Source organism: Stenella coeruleoalba (assembly GCF_951394435.1).
Source record: "Stenella coeruleoalba genome assembly, chromosome: 3".
NCBI classification, from domain to species: domain Eukaryota; kingdom Metazoa; phylum Chordata; class Mammalia; order Artiodactyla; family Delphinidae; genus Stenella; species Stenella coeruleoalba.
Window position 1 is genome coordinate 164,552,331 of NC_137148.1, and position 20,606 is coordinate 164,572,936.

The following is a 20,606-nucleotide window of genomic DNA, read 5'->3' on the forward strand; positions in this document are numbered from 1 at the left end:
GTTACTCCCATCATACTTAGCCACAATGTGTGAGACAGAGCATTCTACACACACAACTACCCAGACTGTCTATGTGGGAAGAGGTGTTCCTGGGTGAGCAGGGAGGGGTCTGTCCTGGGAAGCAGGAGGCCTGGTCCATTGTGACCTTGAGCAAGACCAATCTGCTTTCTGAGCCTTCCTTTCCCCAACTGGGAAATGGACACGGTCATGGTAGATGAGTGACTTTCAGATACAGAGATGGTCAAGCATGATGCATCCAGATTCGAAAGCACACCACACAAGTGCTCGCAAAAGTGATCTAGGTGAGCATAGCCACTCACTCAGCTAAATACTCAAGCTCACAACCACACACAACACATAGACCAAATCACACTGACACATATAGTTATATACAATCGCCCAGACATACACAAAAATATCTAGTCATATTCTCACAAAGATAACAGCCGCATCTACAGAGAAAGCCATCAAAACAGAGTCATGGGGCTTCTCTGGTGGCACAGTGGTTAAGAATCTGCCTGCCAATGCAGGGGACACGGCTTCGAGCCCTGGTCCGGGAAGATCCCACATGCGGAGCAACTAAGCCCGTGCGCCACAACTACGGAGCCTGCGTGCCACAACTACCGAAGCCCACGCGCCTAGAGCCTGCACTCTGCAACAAGAGAAGCCACCGCAGTGAGAGAACCGCGTACCACAACGAAGAGTATCCCCCGCTCGCTGCAACCAGAGAAAAGCCCTCACGCAGGAATGAAGACCCAACACAGCCAAAAATAAATAAATAAGTAAAATAAAATAAAACAAAAAATTTTTAAAAAATCAGTAGCCCTGAAAAAATTATTTAAAAAAAGAGTCATGCACACAGTACCACAAAAACACACGATCACATAGAATACCATTACACGAGCTTACAATTAGACAAGAAACCACAAAGACATTCAGCCACACAGTCACAGTTACACAGGCACACAACCACCCATAATCAACAGCCCCACAACGTCACAGAAACAGTCAGCCCCATTCACATATAGATACACAGTCACTCAATCAACCGCACAGAATCACAAAGCATAGGGAATCACACCAAGTCACAGTCACATGTGGCTAGCAAGCTTCCTGGGACAGACTGGCAGACAGCTTGGGCTGAGATCTCCCACCAGAGCCCACCTCCTCCTCCCACACAGAGTACCCCATTAAAGGAGACCTTGAGGTCTGGTCTCCTGGGTACTAGGACTCATTTTTCTCGTGCCTCAGTTGCCTACTTTAACTCCAGACTCTGCCCTCGCCCCCTACTACCAGGAGTGGGCCGAGCTCCCTCCCAGGGCCAATCAGAGCAGGAATACAGCTGGCCAATCGAGTTGGCGCACTCGCCTTCCGCCCCTTTCCTCTTCCGCCCCTTAAAGGGGTTAAGGTGCTTTGGCTTGGGCGCGCCTGCTTACGCCTGCAAGGCTGCCGTGGCCCCTTTAAAAGGCAGAGCCTTGAAAGAGCGGAGTCCTAGGACGAACCAATGACAAGCCCCATTTGGCCTCTTCCCAGCCCGCCCCCTCCGGAGGTCAAAAGCCTTGGTCAGTAGCCCTGTGGCCTGTGCGGTGAGCCCGGGGTCTCCAGGTAAGGACTGGCTATAGGGGCCAAGGGCGCAAAGGGCCAGGGGAGCCAGTCCGCTCAGACGCCTCCATTCCTCCAGGTCGGCCTTGGTTGTTCCGCTCGCCAGCTCGCTGCCCACATGGCCCTGAGAGGCGTCTATGGGTGGCTACTGAGCCGCGAGTCCAGCCTGCGAGTCCTCCGTTCATGGAGCTCGGCGGCGACGCAGACCGGTCAGTGCCGGACCTGGGGTGGGATGGGGAGGGAGAAACTTGAGGCTTGGGGACTTTCCCGGGGTGATTTTCCCGTCCTGTGTTTGCAGAAAAAGACGGGAAGACCCAGAGCCGATCAGCCAAGTGTAAGGACCCCTTGTCGCGCCGTGCGTCTGCGGCCCTTGTCCAACTGTCTGTCTGTCCCGGATGGGCTCTGTCCCGGAATCCGAGGGCTGCCCAGGCGGGGAGGCAGGGCCGCTGAGGCAGTGAGTTTCCCCGAGAAAGGCCACTTTGTCAGTCCTGTTTGCAGCCCACATTTGTTGGGAGCGAAATGGGGGTTGAGGGATGGGGCTGATGATTCTTGGGGAGGGGAGGGTGTGGTGATCGGGTGGGCAGGGATGAGCCCCACCTCCTCCAACTCTGCCCAGCCTCGCGGCCCGAGTTTGACTGGAGGGACCCACTATTGCTGGAGGAGCAGCTGACAGCAGATGAGGTCCTCATCAGGGACACCTTCCGCACCTACTGCCAGGAGCGCCTCATGCCCCGCATCCTGCTGGCCAATCGCAACGAAGGTGCCCAGGCAGGCGGGTGGGCACCCTGGAGCTCCCGCTGCCACCTGAACCACACTCTCCACCATTCACACCAGCTCTGCCTGCTCTAGCTGGGCCTTAGGGCACCTCTGGCCCTGGGTTGGGGCTCCAGTGGGCCAAGGCTGAAGTTGGGCATCTGTCCCTTTGCAGTTTTTCACCGGGAGATCATCTCAGAGATGGGGGAGCTGGGTGTGCTGGGCCCCACCATCAAAGGTAGGGACAAATTTCTCTCCACACTCTGCAGCCCCCACTGTGTCCTGAAAAGCCCCTTCCTTTCCTTGAGCCCAGTTTCCCAGTCTGTAAAGAGAGGCTGTTAATCCCTCTGTCTGAAGTGGCTGTGGGGATGAAACTCTCAAGTAAGGGCCAGCTTGGTACCCTCTCCTTCGGTGCCCCTATGTAGCTGTGTCTCTTGGGCCCCAGGAGTCACTGATCTCATCTGGGCAGGGCTTTGTCCCCCATTGCCCTATTTCTCCCCTCCCCCCCCACCCACCAGGGTATGGCTGTGCTGGAGTCTCATCTGTGGCCTATGGGCTCCTGGCCCGAGAGCTGGAGCGAGTGGACAGCGGCTACAGGTCAGCGATGAGTGTCCAGTCCTCTCTTGTCATGCACCCCATCTACGCATACGGCAGCGAGGAGCAGCAACAGAAGTACCTGCCCCGGCTGGGTGAGCAGCTGCCTGTGGAGCTTGGTGGAAGGAGGGCAGTCCCAATGGTCTGAAACTCAGGGGCAGGGCTATCCCCAGGCCTGCCTTCTGTCCTCACCCCAAGGATATTACCAGTGGCCACTCAGGCCCCCTGCCAGACCCTGGGCTTCACCCCCACATCTGATTCTCCTAAGTCTTTTTTTTTTTTTTCCTAGGTCTCTCTTAACTCTGCCCCTTCCTCACCACCATCATAGCCCCCGTGATTTGCTTTCTGTACTCCCCATTCCAGTCCAAAGTTTAAAGTCTTAACTTCCTAACCGGGTCCACAAAACCCCACGTGAGCAGGCCTCTGCTGATCTTTCCACCTCATCTCTGGCCACTCCCTTGATTGCTCCTTCCCAGCCACACTCAACTACTTGGAATTCTCAGTTGTACCACTAGGCCTTTGCACATCCTGGTCCCTCTACCAGGACTGCTCTTCACACCTTTTCCTGCTTAACTCCTTTTCACTGCCCTTCAAGAAAGTTTAGCCCACCCTTTCCTGACTTTTATTGGGCCTCACCCCATCATGGCATTGTGACTATGGCCTGGGTGAGACCTGTCCCCCCACCACCTGGGAGTGCTGTGAGGGCAGGGCTGGACCTGCCTTGGCCTGGCTCAGCGGAGAGGCTGACAATTTTCAGTAGAGGAAATGAATGGGGGAGAGGCAGCCTCGTGACCCTGTCTCATGCCTGCAGCCAAGGGGGAGCTCCTGGGCTGCTTTGGGCTCACAGAGCCTAACCATGGGAGTGACCCCGGCAGCATGGAGACCAGAGCCCGCCAGAACCCGTCCGGCAGGAGCTACACCCTCAATGGGGCCAAGACCTGGTGAGGGGCCTGGGCGCCTCAGGCAGGTGGGCAAGGGCAGTGGGTGACGGCCAGACGCCTCACTGCCTGTCCTGCCTCCAGGATCACCAACTCACCTGTGGCCGACCTGTTTGTAGTGTGGGCTCGGTGCGAAGATAGTTGCATTCGGGGCTTCCTGTTGGAGAAGGGGATGCGGGGCCTCTCGGCCCCCAAGATTGAGGGAAAGTTTTCTCTGCGGGCCTCGGCCACGGGTATGATTATCATGGACGACGTGGAAGTGCCGGAGGAGAATGTGCTGCCCAAGGCGTCTGGTCTGGCGGTAAGCAGCAGCCACCTTGGGAACTGGCATCAGGTCACCTGCTGGTTCTCTTTTCTTGGGCAGGTGCCACGCTAGAGACCCAGCTGGGGAACAGACACACATGGAGTTCACACAGTAGTGATTTGGAGGGGCTCTGCCTGGCTCACTGATGTGCAGAAGCTGCCCCGTTTTGGTGACCATCTCACTTATGCTGGCTCTGCCCAGTACTTATAGGCCTGAACGAGCTTAATCCTTTGATGCATGTGCATCTTCCTGTCTCCTTACATCAACCCCGGGTCTGAGTATCCAATCCAGACCCTGGGCTGGGTAGAACTGTATGCAAACCAAGAGTGAGCCGGCAGTGAGCAAGACCTTATGTGCATGAGCTTTGGTGTCAGGGCCACGTGTGACTTAAACAGTTGCCCTGAGTCCCCCTTGTTTACACTGACTGCATGTCTTGGGTATCTGGGGAGGGGGCCTCCCCCCCACTACTTAAAAGTTAGTTCTGCGCAGGCCTCTCATCTCCTCTTGGTGGGGCTGAGGCCCCCTCTGAACCCTGCAGGGTCCCTTCGGCTGCCTAAACAATGCCCGCTATGGCATCGCCTGGGGTGTGCTTGGAGCTGCTGAGTTCTGTTTGCACACGGCCCGGCAGTACACCCTGGACAGGTGTGTAGGGGCTGCCGTGAGAACTCCTGGGGGGGTGCGTGGGGGCTTGGGTTCCATCTCTTACCCCCCCCACCCCTGGCCCCCACCCACAAGACCTAAGTTCCTTGCTCTGTGAAATGGCCGAGGAAGTCCTTCTGAGCAGTGAGGGGCTCAGTCAACAATAGGGCCAGAGTGAGCTGCATGGGGGCTGAGGCAGCATGGGAAGGCCCTGGGACAGGACTGGGGAGTGGGCCCTCCTTGTACTTACCCTGACCCTGACCACATAGGATCCAGTTTGGTGTCCCACTGGCCAAGAACCAACTGATTCAGAAGAAGCTGGCGGACATGCTCACCGAGATCACGCTGGGCCTTCATGCCTGCCTGCAGCTCGGCCGCTTGAAGGATCAAGACAAGTAGGGGCTGTGTGTTTGGGGAGGAAGCGGGAGGCAGCTGTGGTGGGAGGACCCAGTGCCCCTTCTGGGCATGGTGGCAGCTGGCCCTGGAGAGAGAGGTCCTTCCTGCCTGGTGGCCCCTTGGGACCCATCCCTTCCTGCCTCTCCCTCATTAGGAGCTGTGTCTGTTGCTGTGACGGTAACCCTCCTCCCCAGCTGGGTTTGTCCAGGGTGTAGGGATGCCTGGATGCCCAAAGCAGGGTCAGTTCTTTATAATCCAATGCTTGTTACACGTCTGTGCTGTTCCCAGGGCCACCCCGGAAATGATCTCCCTGCTGAAGAGGAATAACTGTGGGAAGGCCCTGGACATTGCCCGCCAAGCCCGAGACATGCTGGGAGGGAATGGGATTTCTGATGAGTATCACGTGATCCGGCATGCCATGAACCTGGAGGCCGTGAACACCTATGAAGGTGGGGGCCGGATCCCTGGGGTGGGGTTCACAGTGGCCTCACGTCTGGGGAAGAGGACAGCAGACCCAAGTCCTACTCCCAGCTGTCACCAGTCGGCAGCATGACCTGGGGCAAGTCCCACCCTGTGTCCCTCATCTGGAGTGGCCCATACTGGGACCGTGGAAGTAAACCCTCCCAGTCCTTTCCTCCATTATGCTCCAGGGGAGGGATGTTCCCAAGCCTGCTTATGGCTTCCACAGGCATTCCCAGAGTGGGGCATTAATGCCCAGGGAGCTGGTGGATGCAAGGGAGTGAGAATGCAGCTACACACAGGAATCACCACTCCATTTTATGTGAGAAAAAAAGAGAAAAGGTAAATCATTTGCAGGCTGTGGTGTTTGCACCTGACAGCTAGTTGTGACTCACATGGGGCCCAGAACCCCTTGCCTCATGGGAAGACAGACATAGAAAAAGATAATTAAAAAGAGATGTGGGGAATTCCCTGGCGGTCCAGTGGTTAGGACTTGGCCTTTTCACTGCGGTGGCCTGGGTTCAATCCCTGGTTGGGGAACTAAAACCCCACAAGCCGTGGTGTGGCCAAAAAAAAAGAAAAGAGGTGTACAATTCCAGTGTGAGTCACACAGAACTAGAGGGAGCTGTAACAGGCACCCAATCTCTTAGGGAGAAAGTGGGACCATGTTAAGCCTTGAGGGAGGTGTAGGAGCTCCCTGGGCAGAGATGGTGAAATAGTATCCATGTGGTATTCTGGATGGGACATTCCAGAAACAGCAAGAAGGAGGGCTGGGGGTGGGGGGTTTCTACAGGCATGACAATGACCCAGACGACAAGCAGAGGGCACCTTCAGATAGTTTTACGCAGGGGAGGGACAGGGTCAGATTTGCACTTTAGGAAGAAAATAGAATTATTTTGTTCCATAAAAGGGAGGCCATAATCTCTGCCTTCCACCTCTGGAAGCTGAGGAAGAGCAAATGAGAACACTGCGGGCTGTAAAGTATTACTTAGACATGTGGATGTGGGATGGGATGTGGAATGTGGGGCGTGGGGTGGTGGCTCTAGGATGGGGGATCATCTGGGACAGGCAACTAACTGTCTGATGTTTGCTTTCCCATTCCTCCTGTGAGTGAGAAAGGGCCTGATCCATTTCTGCAGAGCTCATCAGCTCTTTCCACCTCTGTGGGAAGAAAGCATGGCTGGGTTGAAAATGAAATGTTTAATCAACTGTTTGGGGTTGGGGTCGGGTGAATCGGGGAGCACCAAAGCTTGGCCCATGGTGGGGGCTGGACTCGCTGCAGTTTTGGGCCTGGCACAAGGAGCTTTGGGTTGGTTGGTCAGTCGGTTTTTGCCAAGATGCATTACAGAACTCTGAAAAACAATTTTCTCGGCGTGGCCAGAATGGTGGCCTCTGAGCCTTCCCTTGGTGGCTGCCACTAAGGGGGCTCTCCTGGCAGCTGTCAGCATTCGCTGTCTTTGTGGGTCTGTTCTTCTTCCAAAGTAGTAGCCTGTGGGGAGACATGAAGTTTAAAGGGAAGTTGTAAGCTGTTAAGACTCCAAACCAACTCTGCATTTATCTCGCCCAGGCACTCATGACATCCATGCTCTGATCCTCGGAAGGGCAATCACAGGGATCCAGGCGTTCACAGCCAGCAAGTGAACCCACTTCACCTGCGAGCCCGGATGGTACCAAACCCCTTCCCAGGGAGATACTGCGCTCTGAGCTTAGTCAGGGAGGTGGCAGATGGAGCCATTTCTTCTGGTGGGAAGTGAGAGACGCTGATTTTTAAATATCAAAATTTCCCTTTTGAAGTCATTCAAATGTGTTCCTTAAAAAAGAAGATGGGACTGTCTGTACTGAGTTTCTCAATCCAGTTTTAACTGTGGATGGGAACAGAATCCACTCACCTTGGAACAGAAGCTCCCTTTGACAGGGGAGCAGGGAGAGGGAAGGAGAGTGACATGGAAGCAACTTGTGAGACCCACCTGGTGTCTGACTACGCAAACTACCCCCTCCACACAGCAAGAGTTTACTCTGCGCCCTCTGACCCTCCCATCTTAGGGTAAGTGCCTTATGCTGGACGTTGGAGCAGAATGAGGGGGAAAGAGAGAATAATAAAGAGTCTGTGTGTCTGAGCCCACAGTGTTGGACCACAGTTACTTGTAACCACCGAGAAGTTATTTCAGTCACAGGAGAAAGGAACATGTGTCGGGGCTGTGAAGCGCGCTGGGACCTGGTGGGGATTTCCCCCGCCCCAGAGTGACCCATGCCTGAGTTTTGGGCTTGGCTGTAATAAATAAACCCGGTTAGGCACTGCCAGGGCTCAGGGCTGAGGGCAGAGGGGACTTTGTCCTTTCTGTCACCACAGAGCTGACGCACAGTGTGGGAAATAACGGTCCAGCTTCTCAGTTCGGACTCCCCACATTACAGGGGAGCACGGCGCCACAAGTGGAATGGCAAGAGCCCCAGGGCTTTTGCAGTAATAGTGGCCCCTGTGGGGTTTAGGGCCCGGTGGTGCTAATGTCCTTGTTCTCTGTTGACATTTACTTTCACCTTAGCTGCTACAACTCTCGTTCCTCTGGCGGCACCCATGTGCATGCGTGAGTTCAGTCCTACCTCAGGCTGGCCGCACAGGTCTTTGTACATGGTCTCCACGCTGTGGCACACTTCTTTGAGCTCTGTTTCCAGGTGACTGATTTTTGCCATTTTTTGGGTGAACTCTTGGAGCTTTTCCTGAATGATCTTGTTGTGGTGATTATAAATCTGATACATCCTCTCCTCTAGCTTCTCTGTCAGGTCTGAAACCTTTGAAAGAATAAGATGTTCTTGGAAAGTCAAACAAGAGGCATCACAAGACATTTGTTCTAGCTGGCTCTTTAAGATTTCTGCAATTTATCTTATAAAAGTGGTAAAAACAACTCCTGTGACTGGAGGTGAAATTGCCTATATGTTAAGTTTTTCTTTTTAAAAAGCAAGGTGCGAGAATTCCCCGGTGGTCCAGTGGTAAAGAATCCGCCTTCCAGTGCAGGGGACGCGGACCCAATCCCTGGTCGGGCGGGGAACTAAGATCCCACATGCCGTGCGGCAACTAAGCCCGCGTGCCACAACTATTGAGCTCCCACACCTCAACTAGAGAGCCTGTGTGCCTCAGAGCCCACACACCACAACTAGAGAGAGGAAAACCCTCACGCCACAGCTAGAGAGAAGACTGCGCGCCGCAACTAGAGAGAAACCTGAGCAGACCGCGTGCCGTAAGGAAAAAGATCCCGCGTGCCTCAGCAAAGATCCCGTGTGCCGTGACTAAGACCCAAAGCAGCCAAAAAAAAAAAAGGAAAATAAATAAATAAAATAAAATAAATATTTAAAAAAAACAAGTTGCAAAAGTATGTATATAGTATAAGCTCAACCAGGTTAGGAGGAAAGTACATAGAACAGAGCCTGGAAGAAAACGTGCAACAAAGTGGCTTCTGGGTGGTGGTATCAGGGTGTTTTTATATTTTTTCTGCTATGTTATATTTTTCTCTACTCTCTAAATTTTCTATGTACAAGGTAGGTAGGGATGGTGGGGGGCAGGGAAAAAAGTCAGCCTGTCATTGAGAGATGACGTGGAATCCACAAGCTGTCCAGCTCACAGGACCCATTACGCGTTCTGAAGAAGCATCGGCGGGGACAACCATTAACACCAGACCTGAACATAACATCAGGCTTTGTTAGACATAAGCCCCAGCCATGTCCAGGGACCTCCACTCTCCTGTCACAAATCATTCAACTTCTGGAGGACAAATGGGTGTAACAATGCAGGTTATGCCTCAATGCCCTCCTGCCACAGCCATTAGTCCTGGCATGAAGTAAGGGCCTGGGCTGTGGGGGCAGATGAACCTTGGCTTCTTATCCTGGTTCTCTCACTTAGGCAAATTATTTCCAAACCTTACTTTTCCCATCTACAAAATGGGTCCAATCTCTTTGCAGGATTGTTGTAAGGGTGAAATGAGGTACTGCATGCAAATTGCCTAGCACCATGCTGGGAACATAACTGTGGTTCATTCCCTCCCCTTTCACTTTTTACATAAAGAACCCCCTCCCCTTTCACTGGGGCTTGGCAGTATGTAGGAGGAAATCCGTCACCTTGATCCTGAGGCTGTCTCTGAAGTTGGTCATGAGGGCATGGTCCTTCTGCCTGCTCTCGTTGATATTTTCGATCAACTCCTGGGCCCTCTTCTTCAGGATGTCGATGCTCGAGTCCAGAGAGGAGAAGTAGGGTCCTGACTTCCCTTCCAGCATCATCAGCTGGCGGTTGGCACTGGAGGTGGCACTAGAGGGGCTAGAAACCTGACTTCTGAAAGTATAGGAAACTGAGATCAGTGCCAAACTCTGTTGACAGTGGCTGATCTGAATTAGCTCTGTGGTGGGAGGAGAACCTGTGTTGTGTGTCTCTCGTGGGTGACACTTTTTATTTCATTCACACATACACCCCCACCCCACCCCTGAGAGGCAGGGATGGCATCCCATCTTATAACTGTGAAAACAGACCCAGGAGCACAAACAAAATCTGCCCAAGGTTCCCGAACAAGAAGATCTGCCTGACTGCAAAGCCCACAGTCGTTTTATTACACCAACTTGCTGCTTTGAAATGAGCATCAATAATATTAAAAATAGTTTAGATGCTTTCTTAGATGATCTTCCTGTCACCAGCCTGCTGAATCCCTTTCCATCCCTTTCTAAACCTACTTAGTGATGCTCATAGGAGCATGCAGACCACCTGGGGCTAGTGTACCTGCGTGTCTCTGCTCCCATCAGGTAAGGTGGCCTGTCAAGAGGTAGTTATGGGGGGCTTCCCTGGTGGCGCAGTGGTTAAGAATCCGCCTGCCAATGCAGGGGACACGGGTTCGAGCCCTGGTGGGGGAAGATCCCACATGCCATGGAGCAACTAAGCCCGTGTGCCACAATTACTGAGCCTGTGCGTGAGCCACAACTACTGAGCCTGCGTGCCACAACTACTGAAGCCCGCACGCCTAGAGCCCCTGCTCCGCAATGAGAAGCCACCTCAATGAGAAGCCCGTGCACTGCAACGAAGAGTAGCCCCCACTCACCGCAACTAGAGAAAGCCTGCGCGCAGTAGCGAAGACCCAACACAGCCAAAAATAAATAAATAAAATTTAAAAAAAAGAGGTAGTTATGTTAAAAAATAAAAATTTAAAAAATACCCCTCAAAAGAGTTAGTTATGTTTGTCCCACACTGTACAGGGCTATAATTATGCAATTCATTAAATATCGTGTTAGCTAGTGACATGTGAAAAAGGGACAGGTGTCTAATAAAGCTAAATGGAATGAATAAAGGTGACCCTAATAAAACATAACTATTAAATCAAGTGTGGGGGAGACAACTATATATTGGGACCAAGAACGTAAAAATCTAGGATTCTGCATACAGATCGCTTTGTCAAGGCCTGTAAGTTTTTGCTCCGCTATAAAAACACAAAAGTGGAAATTGTGGGTAATGCATTATGAATGAGGTTTATGCAAAAAAAAGAAAAATGTTGCAATCTGATCAGCAGACCCATTGGTGTTTTAAGCTAAAATGTTTAAGGTAAGTTGCTTTTTTTTTTTTTTTGGCCATTTCTTTGCTTTATCTGCCATGCACCATGCTAAACTACATGCCTCATCTTGCTGCATCCTCACAACCACGCTTTGGGGTCTATCCCCATCATCTTTACCTCATATCTGAGGACACAGGCTCAGCGTGGTTGTGTCACTTTCTCAGGATCACCAGCCAGTCCATGCAGAGCTGGGTGTGGCGCCCAGTTGGCCTGACCCCCAGCCTGTGTCCTGCTTCCCCCAAAGTTCTGTTTCCTCCTCGCCCCCTGAGGTGCTTCCAGCTCTGAATGGCTGACTCGGAGGTGCCAACACAGCAGTTCCTCAACACACCAGTTCACACACAACCATAAAGTCAGCCATGACTGCAAGGCAGGCACAGCTACTTAGAAAAACACGTCTTGATTTTTGGATGCTTCCTCCATACAACTATTTTTTTGACTTCTCCCCGACTGCCTGAGCTCTTCATTTTGGCCCAGGATGCAAGCACAGTGAAACCTGGGTGCATGAGAGCCAGGCTCTCACTCACACAAAAGTCCTCAGGCCTGAGACGCTGGCTGTGTCCTTGACCTCGTGTATTCCTTACCAGAAGTTTCCTTGCCCCTGGGCCTTTGCATTTGCTCTCTGACTGCGAGACCTAGCCCAGACCACGGCATCTCAGAGCCGCCTATGACCTACGCTTGTCACTGTTCACACCCTTATCTCCCCATTTATCTCTGCATTCCCAGCATCCAGCACATAGTAAGTCCTCCACTGTTTGCTGAATGAGTGAAGGATACTGATCTAGTCCTCCCTCCTCTGGCTTCACACAAAGCATGCAAGTTCATCTGCCTCCAAAGCCAGACACTTGTGTTCAGTGCATTTGTCAAGATGAGAAAGCGTGCCTCTGATTAAGGCAGACATTTTATAGCAAAGCCTCATGTCAGCTAGAAAACAACAGACCAACTAAAGTCTCCCTGGGCATTCTTGTTAAAAATGTTTTGCTGTCCCCGGTACCTACCTCTCATGGGAAGAATAATAAAAGTGCATCAAATAAAAGAATGAATGACTAGCAAGGGTTTTCATTACCATCCATGCTTTCATGTCTCCCAAACTTCTTTTTTTTTAAATAAATTTATTTATTTTATTTTATTTTTGGCTGTATTGGGTCTTCTTTGCTGCACGTGGGCTTTCTCTAATTGCGGTGAGCGGGGGCTAATCTTCGTTGCATTGCGCAGGCTTCTCGCTGTGGTGGCTTCTCTTGTTGCGGAGCACAGGCTCTAGATGCATGGGCTTCAGTAGTTCTGGCATGCCGGCTTCAGTAGTTGTGGCTTGCGGGCTGTAGAGCGCAGGCTCAGTAGTTGTGGCACACGGGCTTAATTGCTCTGCGGCGTGTGGGATCTTCCAGACCAGGGCTCGAACCCGTGTCCCCTACATTGGCAGGCGGATTCTTAACCACTGCGCCACCAGGGAAGCCTTCTCCCAAACTTCTGAGCTCCCAACAAGGTACCTGACTATCCCCAGGCCCATTCCACTTGGCTGTCCCAGAGGCATTTCAAACTCCTCTAAATTTGCACACCAGGGACTTCCCTGGCGGTCCAGTGGTTAAGACTTCATGCTTCCAGGACTTCCCTGGTGGTGCAGTGGTTAAGAATCCGCCTGCCAATGCAGGGGACACGGGTTCGAGCCCTGGTCTGGGAAGATCCCACATGCCATGGAGCAACTAAGATCATGCGCCACAACTACTGAAGCCCGCGCACCTAGAGCCCGTGCTCCGCAACAAGAGAAGCCACCACAGTGAGAAGCCCACACACCGCAATGAAGAGTAGCTCCTGCTCGCCGCAACTAGAGAAAGCCCAATGCAGCCATAAATAAATAAATATATTTAAAAAAAAAAAAAAGACCCCACGCTTCCAATGCAGGGGATCCCTGGTCGAGGAACTAAGATCCCACATGCAGGGCAGTGCGGCCAAAAAAAACAACAGCAAAAAAAACTGCACACCAGCCCAATGCTGTCCTCCCTCCTCATTTCATTGAATGACACCAAAAGCCACCTGGTTCCCAAGCCAGAAACTTAGCAGTCAGCCTGGAGCCTGGCTTCTCTCTGTCCTTCCAAATCCTGTCACAGAATCCTTTCATTTCCACCTCCTTAATTTCTCCCAAATCTATCCCCTCCTCGCCACCCAACCATTCACAACCCCATGCCTATCATTCTCACCTGGGCCCTAGTGACCTTATAACCGCAATCTGATGTCCCACTTCTGCTCCACAGCCTACAAGAGCCCGTATCAGCTGCAGAAGCAAGTAAATTCCCTAGCACAGCACGCAAGGCTTTCCAGGGCCCTGGCCTCCACCTTCTCTTTTCAGACGCCACTTCCAGCAACATGAAACTTTCCACAATTTCACCAAACTCATCAGCCTTTGCCCGAAACGATTTTTCCTTTCTGTCAACTTCACGAGGCAACGTTTGGAGCATCCTTACCTCACCTTTGCTTTCTAATCACAACACTGCCAGTTTGTACACTAGATTCCCCCCAGGCGCCATGCACACTCTGGGCAGGGGCTGCATTGCCTTCATGCCAAAGGCATCACAACTATTTGCCGAATACCTAAATGAATGAACTGCTGCTGGAGCCAGAGCCAGATGTAACATTCTTGCTCTTAAGCCACTTTGCACCCAAAGTTGCTTTGTTGTCCCAACAGTATAGGATTCTGAAATTAAAATCAATGATAGAACCAGGTGCTTCTTTTTGTGTAATTGCTCACAACCTGCTTGAGCTGCTAACTGTTCAGAGTTGCTCCTTTTTCAAGTTCAAGGGATAAAGCTGGAACTGGTCTTCGTGGCAGCTACACAAATGGTGAAAAATCAGTGGAATTCAGCTCACTCACATTTCGTTATGGGACAAAGGCCTGCATCAGATGTCTGCAGAGAGCTTCTTGATTTTCCCCAACCTCTCCTTTGGGGATTTATTCCTTTCCATTTCATTTTTCTAATACTCAGCAGCTGCATATAATCAGGATGCTAATGAATCATAGGCTTCCCTGGGCCTGCATTCACCAATTAACTTTAATAAACAAAATGCACCATGTCCTCTCCACCGGCTTCCCCCCATTCCCGGGCCTGCCTCTGTTGCCCAACCCTGGATGGAAGCCAGGGAATGGAAGTCAGCTCAACACAGTAGGCCGCGTGTGCACGGGGTAGGGCAGTAGGGGGTCGGGATGGGGGCTGTGAACACATCCCTCCGCTCATCTATGACGGTCTGTCCTTCTAAGGAGTACCTAATTCGGCTTTGAGGATTAGGACCTAGTTCCCGAGAAGAGCTCAGCCTGGCAGGGGGCCCGGGAACTGCGGAGGAAATGGGTTTAAGCGAAGAGACCATCTGTTCGCTCCAGGTAAAGCTGTGATTGGCAGGCGTGTGAGCCAGAGCCACCCGCTGGTGGGGCCCTCCCTCCATGGCCTCTAACAGATACACAAGTAAACAATCCGCCAGCCACTTATGACCACCGCAGGCGGCAGTCCCAGGAGGGGAGGAGAGCTCATCAAACATTCAAGGAGGAACACAACAGAATCTTTGGCGCTTGGGCAAAACGATGTTTTGCTGAAGTACAGCCAGGAAGGGGGAAGGTTTGAATCGAAGCTGCGGAGCCCATTCCTTTCACCCTCTGCTCCTCTCGCCTGAAATGTGCTCACATTTTAATCACGTCACTGAGAGTCTGCTGCTGGATCTATTAACTGGTCCTTGCACTGGTCCTAATCTATCTGCTTCTCAGCCCAAAGCTCTTTTGGAACTCCTCGAAGTCTCTCAATGATTCGCAATTGTCTGTGTCTCCTCACCACTTAGATCCCAGTCTAAACATACTATTTGCAGGAAGGTGTTATCAAACTACTTCAATTATTCTTTTTTTTTCTGGTCTCCAATTGACTGCACACACCTGGAAACCATTCTGCCCTGCGGTCTGGTTTACAACTGAGGAATCTGGGAGGCAAGAGGAAGCTGGCTTCGTGCGTGGTGCAGTCCTCAGGCGCCCTGTCCTGAGCCTCATTCTATCCCCAGGTGAGCTCCTTCACTGAAGCAGCACCATCTCCAGCCCCTGCCCCCCCCTGCCCCAAATTCTGCATCAGAAAGTCCAACCCCTATCTTGGACGCATTCATGTGTATTTCTCTGGTCACCTCAGACTCAACAAGGGCAAAATACAACTTGTGCTTCTGCCAGCTGGAAACTGCCCCAAGCCAGAAAGCGGGGAGCAGGAGTGGCAGGGGAAGCCTTGATTTGTAGTGTCTGCCAGTTTCCATGGTGCGGAGACTCCCACTATAGCCAATTTCAAGCTACTAACATGAAGTTGCTAAATGCCAGGTTGGGAAGTGATGTGTAGAACTGGCTCTTGCGGGCAGGAGCTGGCTCCAGCACACTGCAGCTGGGAGACATCCTCAGCTCATCACCTTCCTCATGCCTCAGTAAATGACCCCCCTCATCTTCTCTCCATTTGCCCTGCTAGATGCCACCCCTGAAGAAGCCTCCCACCTATCTCCCAGCTCCACTCATGCCCCCTCCCACCTATTCTTCACAGAGCAGCTGGTGTCTTTTTTTAACAGGAACCTGAGCATGTTACTTCTATGACCCAGCCATTCCCCACCTAGGTATCTACCCAAGAGAAATGAAAACTTGTACACGGGTGTTCATAGCAGCATTACTCACAAGAGCCAAAGAGCAGAAACAACCCAAATTTCCATCAGCTGACGAATGGATAAATAAAACGTGGTACATCCATAATATAGAATATTATTCAGCCACACAGAGGAATGAAGTTCTGATACATGTTACAACAACATGAACCCTGAACACATTATGCTCAGTGAAAGAAGCCAGTCACAAAGGACCACATAATTGTATGATTCTACTTATATGAAATATCCAGCAGAGGCAAATCTGTAGCGACAGAAAGTAGAGTTGTGGTTGCCAGGGGCTGGGAAGGACGCAGGGACTGGGAGGTGATGGCTAAGGGGTCAAAGGATTATTTCAGGGCAATGAAAATGTTAAAAAGTTGACTGTGGTAATGGTTGCAGAGCTCTGTGAATGTACTAAAAACAATTGAATTGTACATTTTAAGTAAGTGAAGTGTATGGTATATGAATTATATCTCAATAAAGCTGTTACCAAAAAAAAAAAAATCCTTAGGATCAAGTCCACAGCCGACAAAATGCCCTGCAACCTAGCCTGTGCTGAGTCCCCCTCTGGCACTCACTCCCCTGCCCACAAGGGAAACATTTTCCTAGCTACCTGAGCTCCTCCGTGTCAGTACTTGTTCAGTATATGCCTTTCCTGTCAGATGGAAGCACTGGGAGTGTATGAGCATGTCTGTCAGTGTACCCTGGGTGTCACTGCTGCCAATCACAATGACTGACATGCTGGCCTTCCCACTGTTTTGTGAACACACCAGGCCTGCTCCTGCCTCAGGGACTTGCTACTTGCAGCTCCCTCTGCCTGGAATGTTTGGAGTCCTGGGCACCTCCTGGCTGGCTCCTCCTCATGTGACCTCCTTAGCGATCTCCAGCTACTCTAAATTCCCTGTCACTCTAGTTGCTCCTTCTCTGTTTTGTTTCTTCACAGCACTTGCCACCAAGTGAAATCACATTTTTAAAAAAATTATCTACCTTTTAGAAAGGCAGCTTGGCAATAGACCCAGGATAGCCAACACAATATTAAAGAAGAATGAAGTTGGAAGACTGATGCTACTTGATTTCAAGACTTACTATAAAGCTGCAGCGATCCAGATAGTGTGGTACCGGTGAAAGAATAGAAAATAGGTCAATGGAACAGAATAGAGAGCCCAGAAATAGACCCACACATATATAGTCAACTTATCTTTAACAAAGGAACAAAGAAAATTCAGTGGAGAAAGGAGAGTCTTTTCAACAAATGGTGTTGGAACAACTGGACATCCACATACAAAAAAAGTAAAGTTGGACACAGACCTTGTACGTTTCACAAAATTTTTCTCAAAATAGATATCCCTAAATTAAAATACAAAACTATAAAACTCCTAGAAGATATCATAGGAGAAAATCTAGATGGCTTTGGGTTTGGTGGTGACTTCTTAGATACAATATCAAAAGAAAAAATTGGTTAGTTGGACTTTATTAAAATTTAAAACTTCTACTCTGCAAAAGACACCATTAAGAGAATGAAAAGACAGGTCTCAGATTGGGGGCAAATCTTTACAAAACACAAATCAGATAAAGGACTGACACCCAAAATATATAAAAAACTCTTGAAACTCAGCAATAAGAAAACAAAAAATCCAATTTAAAAATAAGCAAAAGGTCTGAACAGATACCTCACCAAAAAAGATATACAGATGTCAAACAAGCATATGAAAAGATGTTCAACTTCATACTTCGTAAAGAAGCTGCAAATCAACACAACGATACCACTACTGCCTGTTAGAATGGGGAAAATCCAAGACACTGACAACACAAAATGCTGGTGAGGATGTGGAGAAACAGGAGCTCTCATTCATTGAAGACAGGGACGTAAAATGGTTCAGCCACTTCGGAAGACATTTTGGTAGTTTCTTACGAAACTAAAAATACTCTTACCATATGATCTAACAATTGTGCTCCTTGGTATTTACCCAAAGGAGCTGAAAATTTACATCCACACAAAACCTGCATATGAATGTTTATAGCAACTTTATTCATAATTCTAAAACTTGGAAGCAACCAAGATGTCCTTCAATAGGCGAGTAGATAAATAAACTGGGGTACATTGTGTAAATTACTAAGTGTGTATTACTAAGTGAAAGAAAGTCAGCTCCAAGAGAGCAGGAATTCTGATTTGTTCACTATTGTATCCCTAGCATCTAAAACAGTGTTTGGGTAAAGAAGACCCTTGATAAATACTTGGTGAATAAATGTGCAAGACAACGTCTTTTTAAAGTCATCCATGACATTACTCTTTCTCTCACTCCAACATCGAATCCCCTAGCAGTTTATGTTAGTTCTATCTTCTTAAATCTATCCAGAATCTGACCACTTCTTGTCACCTACATGGATCCACCCTGGGTCAAGTTAGGGTCATCTTGCACATCAATTATTCCAATTGCCTAATCACTGGCCTCCCTGCTTCCAATCCCGCCCTCAATAATCTATTCTCTACACAGCAGCTAGAGGGAGCCTTTTAGTCCAGAGGGCTACAAACTTCTATAAAGGGCCAGATAGGAAGTCTTCTGCTTTGCAGGCCATATGGTCTCAGGTGCAACAATTCACCTCTTCAAAAAAAGTTGAAATGCCTGAGGAGTGGGTTTGAACCCTTCAGTCCTCAGGGAGAAGCTCCAGGGTCTGAGTTCCCTCCTGCTTGTGGGACACCGCACTGGGGGTAGGGTATATGGTGAGATTGTTTCCTAGCCTTTCCTACCCACTTTGATGTGATTTTCTTCTCATTTGTCTAATGTGTAGTTATTACTCAGCCAGCCTTTAGGTTTTTTGTTTGTTTGTTTTTTTGCGGTACGCGGGCCTCTCACTGTTGTGGCCTCTCCCGTTGCGGAGCACAGGCTCCGGACGCGCAGGCTCAGCGGCCATGGCTCACGGGCCCAGCCGCTCCGGGGCATGTGGGATCTTCCCGGACCGGGGCACGAATCCGTGTCCCCTGTATCGGCAGGCGGACTCCCAACCACTGCGCCACCAGGGAAACCCAGCCTTTAGGTTTTTATAAGAGGAAATTTTTCCATATGTAGCTGTAGCCTCTTGGGAGGAGGGGAGTTCACAGGCATCATACTGGGTTGGCCCAAAAGTTCGTTCGGGTTTTTTCTGACCATTTTATGGAACACTCGAACAAACTTTTTGGCCACCCCAATACACAGCTCTCTTGAACAGGAACTGCTATATGATGTTCTTAAGCAATTTTTTCTTCATTTTCAAATTAACTCCAGGTATCTAAGGGCCTCTTCAAAGCAATACTTGGCTGGATTAATTTAGACTGGCTAATGCATATATATATAAAAGTTGTTTCCTAGTTGTTAAAAGCTTATTTTATAATTTAGACTTAGCTGATTTAGACTGGCTTTGCATCAGAATAAACAAAATGTATTTTATCAACTTAAAAATAAATAAATAAACGGGTCACCTGTCACTCCCTCCCTATTTTTTTCCTCAGAGCACTTAGCATCCCCTGACTACTGCATATTCCCAAGTTTATAGACGTTCTCCTAGAACGTCACCTCACTGCTGTGTCCCCAGCACTTCCATCCCAGGCACACGGGAGATGCTGGACGAGTATGTGCAACAAATGCGACAAGAGCAGACACTGGAAGGGTCTTGTGGAAGAAAAGGGTGAATGAGAGGGACTCAGGGGTCTGTTTGGACTCGATGGGCCGGGTTCTTCCTCACCTAGCTGGCCCTCGACCAGCCTCCTCTTCGCGGCTCTCCTCGCCTTGCTGCTGCTCCTGGCTCTCTCCCAACAGCTGTGGCTCCTGGTCCTTGCACTCTGTCTGGGGCATGTCCACCTGTGAGCACGGCCAGCGCTTGAGAGGTCGAAGGAGGGCGAGAAGCAGTCAGATCCCCCTGCTCCCGCCCCGTCAACCCTGGGCACCTCTGTCTGCCGATGCGGCATGTTGGGGACCCGCAGAAGAGACGGGGGGTGCTGGGACGGGCACCACGAGGACCGCGGGGATCCTGTGCCTGGAGCACAGGAGGACTGAGGTGGGGAGACCTGAAGGGGCCGGGGTGAGGACAGGTGCTCCGGATGGGGTGCTGGGGGCCTGGGCTAACTGGTGTGCGAGTCGGCTCAAGGCCTTCAAGGAGGGAAAAGAGGTAGGAGAAAAGAAGAAGAAAAACGGGTGAGGCGCGTGGATGTCTGAGTCTCTCTCTACCCTACTCCTGCCACTCGCCATGCGTGGAAGTCGGTCCTGCCTGGGCTGTCAGTGCGTCAGTCACACAATCAGTCGGTTAGTCAGGGCCCGGTAGGTCAGTCAGGAAATCGGAGCCCAGTCGGGCGAGGAGGGGCCGCGATGGCAGGAGACAAACGGCAGGGCTCTGGTTCATCGGGGAAGCCCAAGATCGCTGCCATTCCCTGCCCGTCAGCCCGCCTCCCGCCGCCCGCGCGATGGAAACAAGCGCAGCGTACTCCCTGCCGCTCCATTCCGTCTTTTCCCGCCTTCTTGTTTGCGCCCTCTGCGCACGCGCCTCCCCCGCCCCCGGAATGGCCCGCCCCCAAGATGGGCAGCGGTGCGCACTCCTGGCCCCGCCTCTTTCTGGGAACTTGAGCGCGCAGCGGGGCGGGGACGGCCGTTAAGTGGCGGTTGGGCTGTCTAGGGGCTGCGCGCGCAGCCGGTACCGCCGGGAGGAGCCTGTGGTCTCTGAGCGCGCGTG

At 50.9% G+C, this 20,606-nt stretch overlaps 2 protein-coding genes across 4 annotated transcripts; one reads left to right on the forward strand and one right to left on the reverse strand.

Annotated features, from left to right (window-relative positions):
• Positions 1 to 1,548: 1,548 nt before the first annotated feature.
• GCDH (glutaryl-CoA dehydrogenase) lies at positions 1,549 to 8,056 on the forward strand. Its single transcript, XM_079918239.1, has 12 exons — positions 1,549 to 1,605; positions 1,682 to 1,811; positions 1,901 to 1,936; positions 2,219 to 2,362; positions 2,531 to 2,593; positions 2,874 to 3,044; positions 3,761 to 3,890; positions 3,972 to 4,188; positions 4,730 to 4,833; positions 5,100 to 5,225; positions 5,515 to 5,675; positions 7,253 to 8,056. The coding sequence occupies exons 2-12, from the start codon at positions 1,721 to 1,723 to the stop codon at positions 7,324 to 7,326; spliced, it is 1,317 nt and encodes a 438-aa protein (XP_079774365.1). The 5' UTR covers positions 1,549 to 1,605; positions 1,682 to 1,720; the 3' UTR covers positions 7,327 to 8,056.
• SYCE2 (synaptonemal complex central element protein 2) lies at positions 6,907 to 20,380 on the reverse strand. Of its 3 annotated transcripts, XM_079918242.1 has the most exons (5): positions 20,362 to 20,380; positions 19,626 to 19,741; positions 9,793 to 10,003; positions 8,284 to 8,472; positions 6,907 to 7,174 (listed from the first exon to the last, which is right to left on the reverse strand). In XM_079918242.1, the coding sequence occupies exons 1-5, from the start codon at positions 20,374 to 20,376 to the stop codon at positions 7,127 to 7,129; spliced, it is 579 nt and encodes a 192-aa protein (XP_079774368.1). In that variant the 5' UTR covers positions 20,377 to 20,380; the 3' UTR covers positions 6,907 to 7,126. The 3 variants fall into 3 exon arrangements, with proteins under 3 accessions (XP_079774368.1, XP_079774367.1, XP_079774366.1); XM_079918241.1 differs by lacking the exon at positions 6,907 to 7,174 and having other exon boundaries at positions 8,156 to 8,472; positions 9,793 to 10,000; XM_079918240.1 differs by lacking the exon at positions 6,907 to 7,174 and having other exon boundaries at positions 8,156 to 8,472.
• Positions 20,381 to 20,606: the final 226 nt, after the last annotated feature.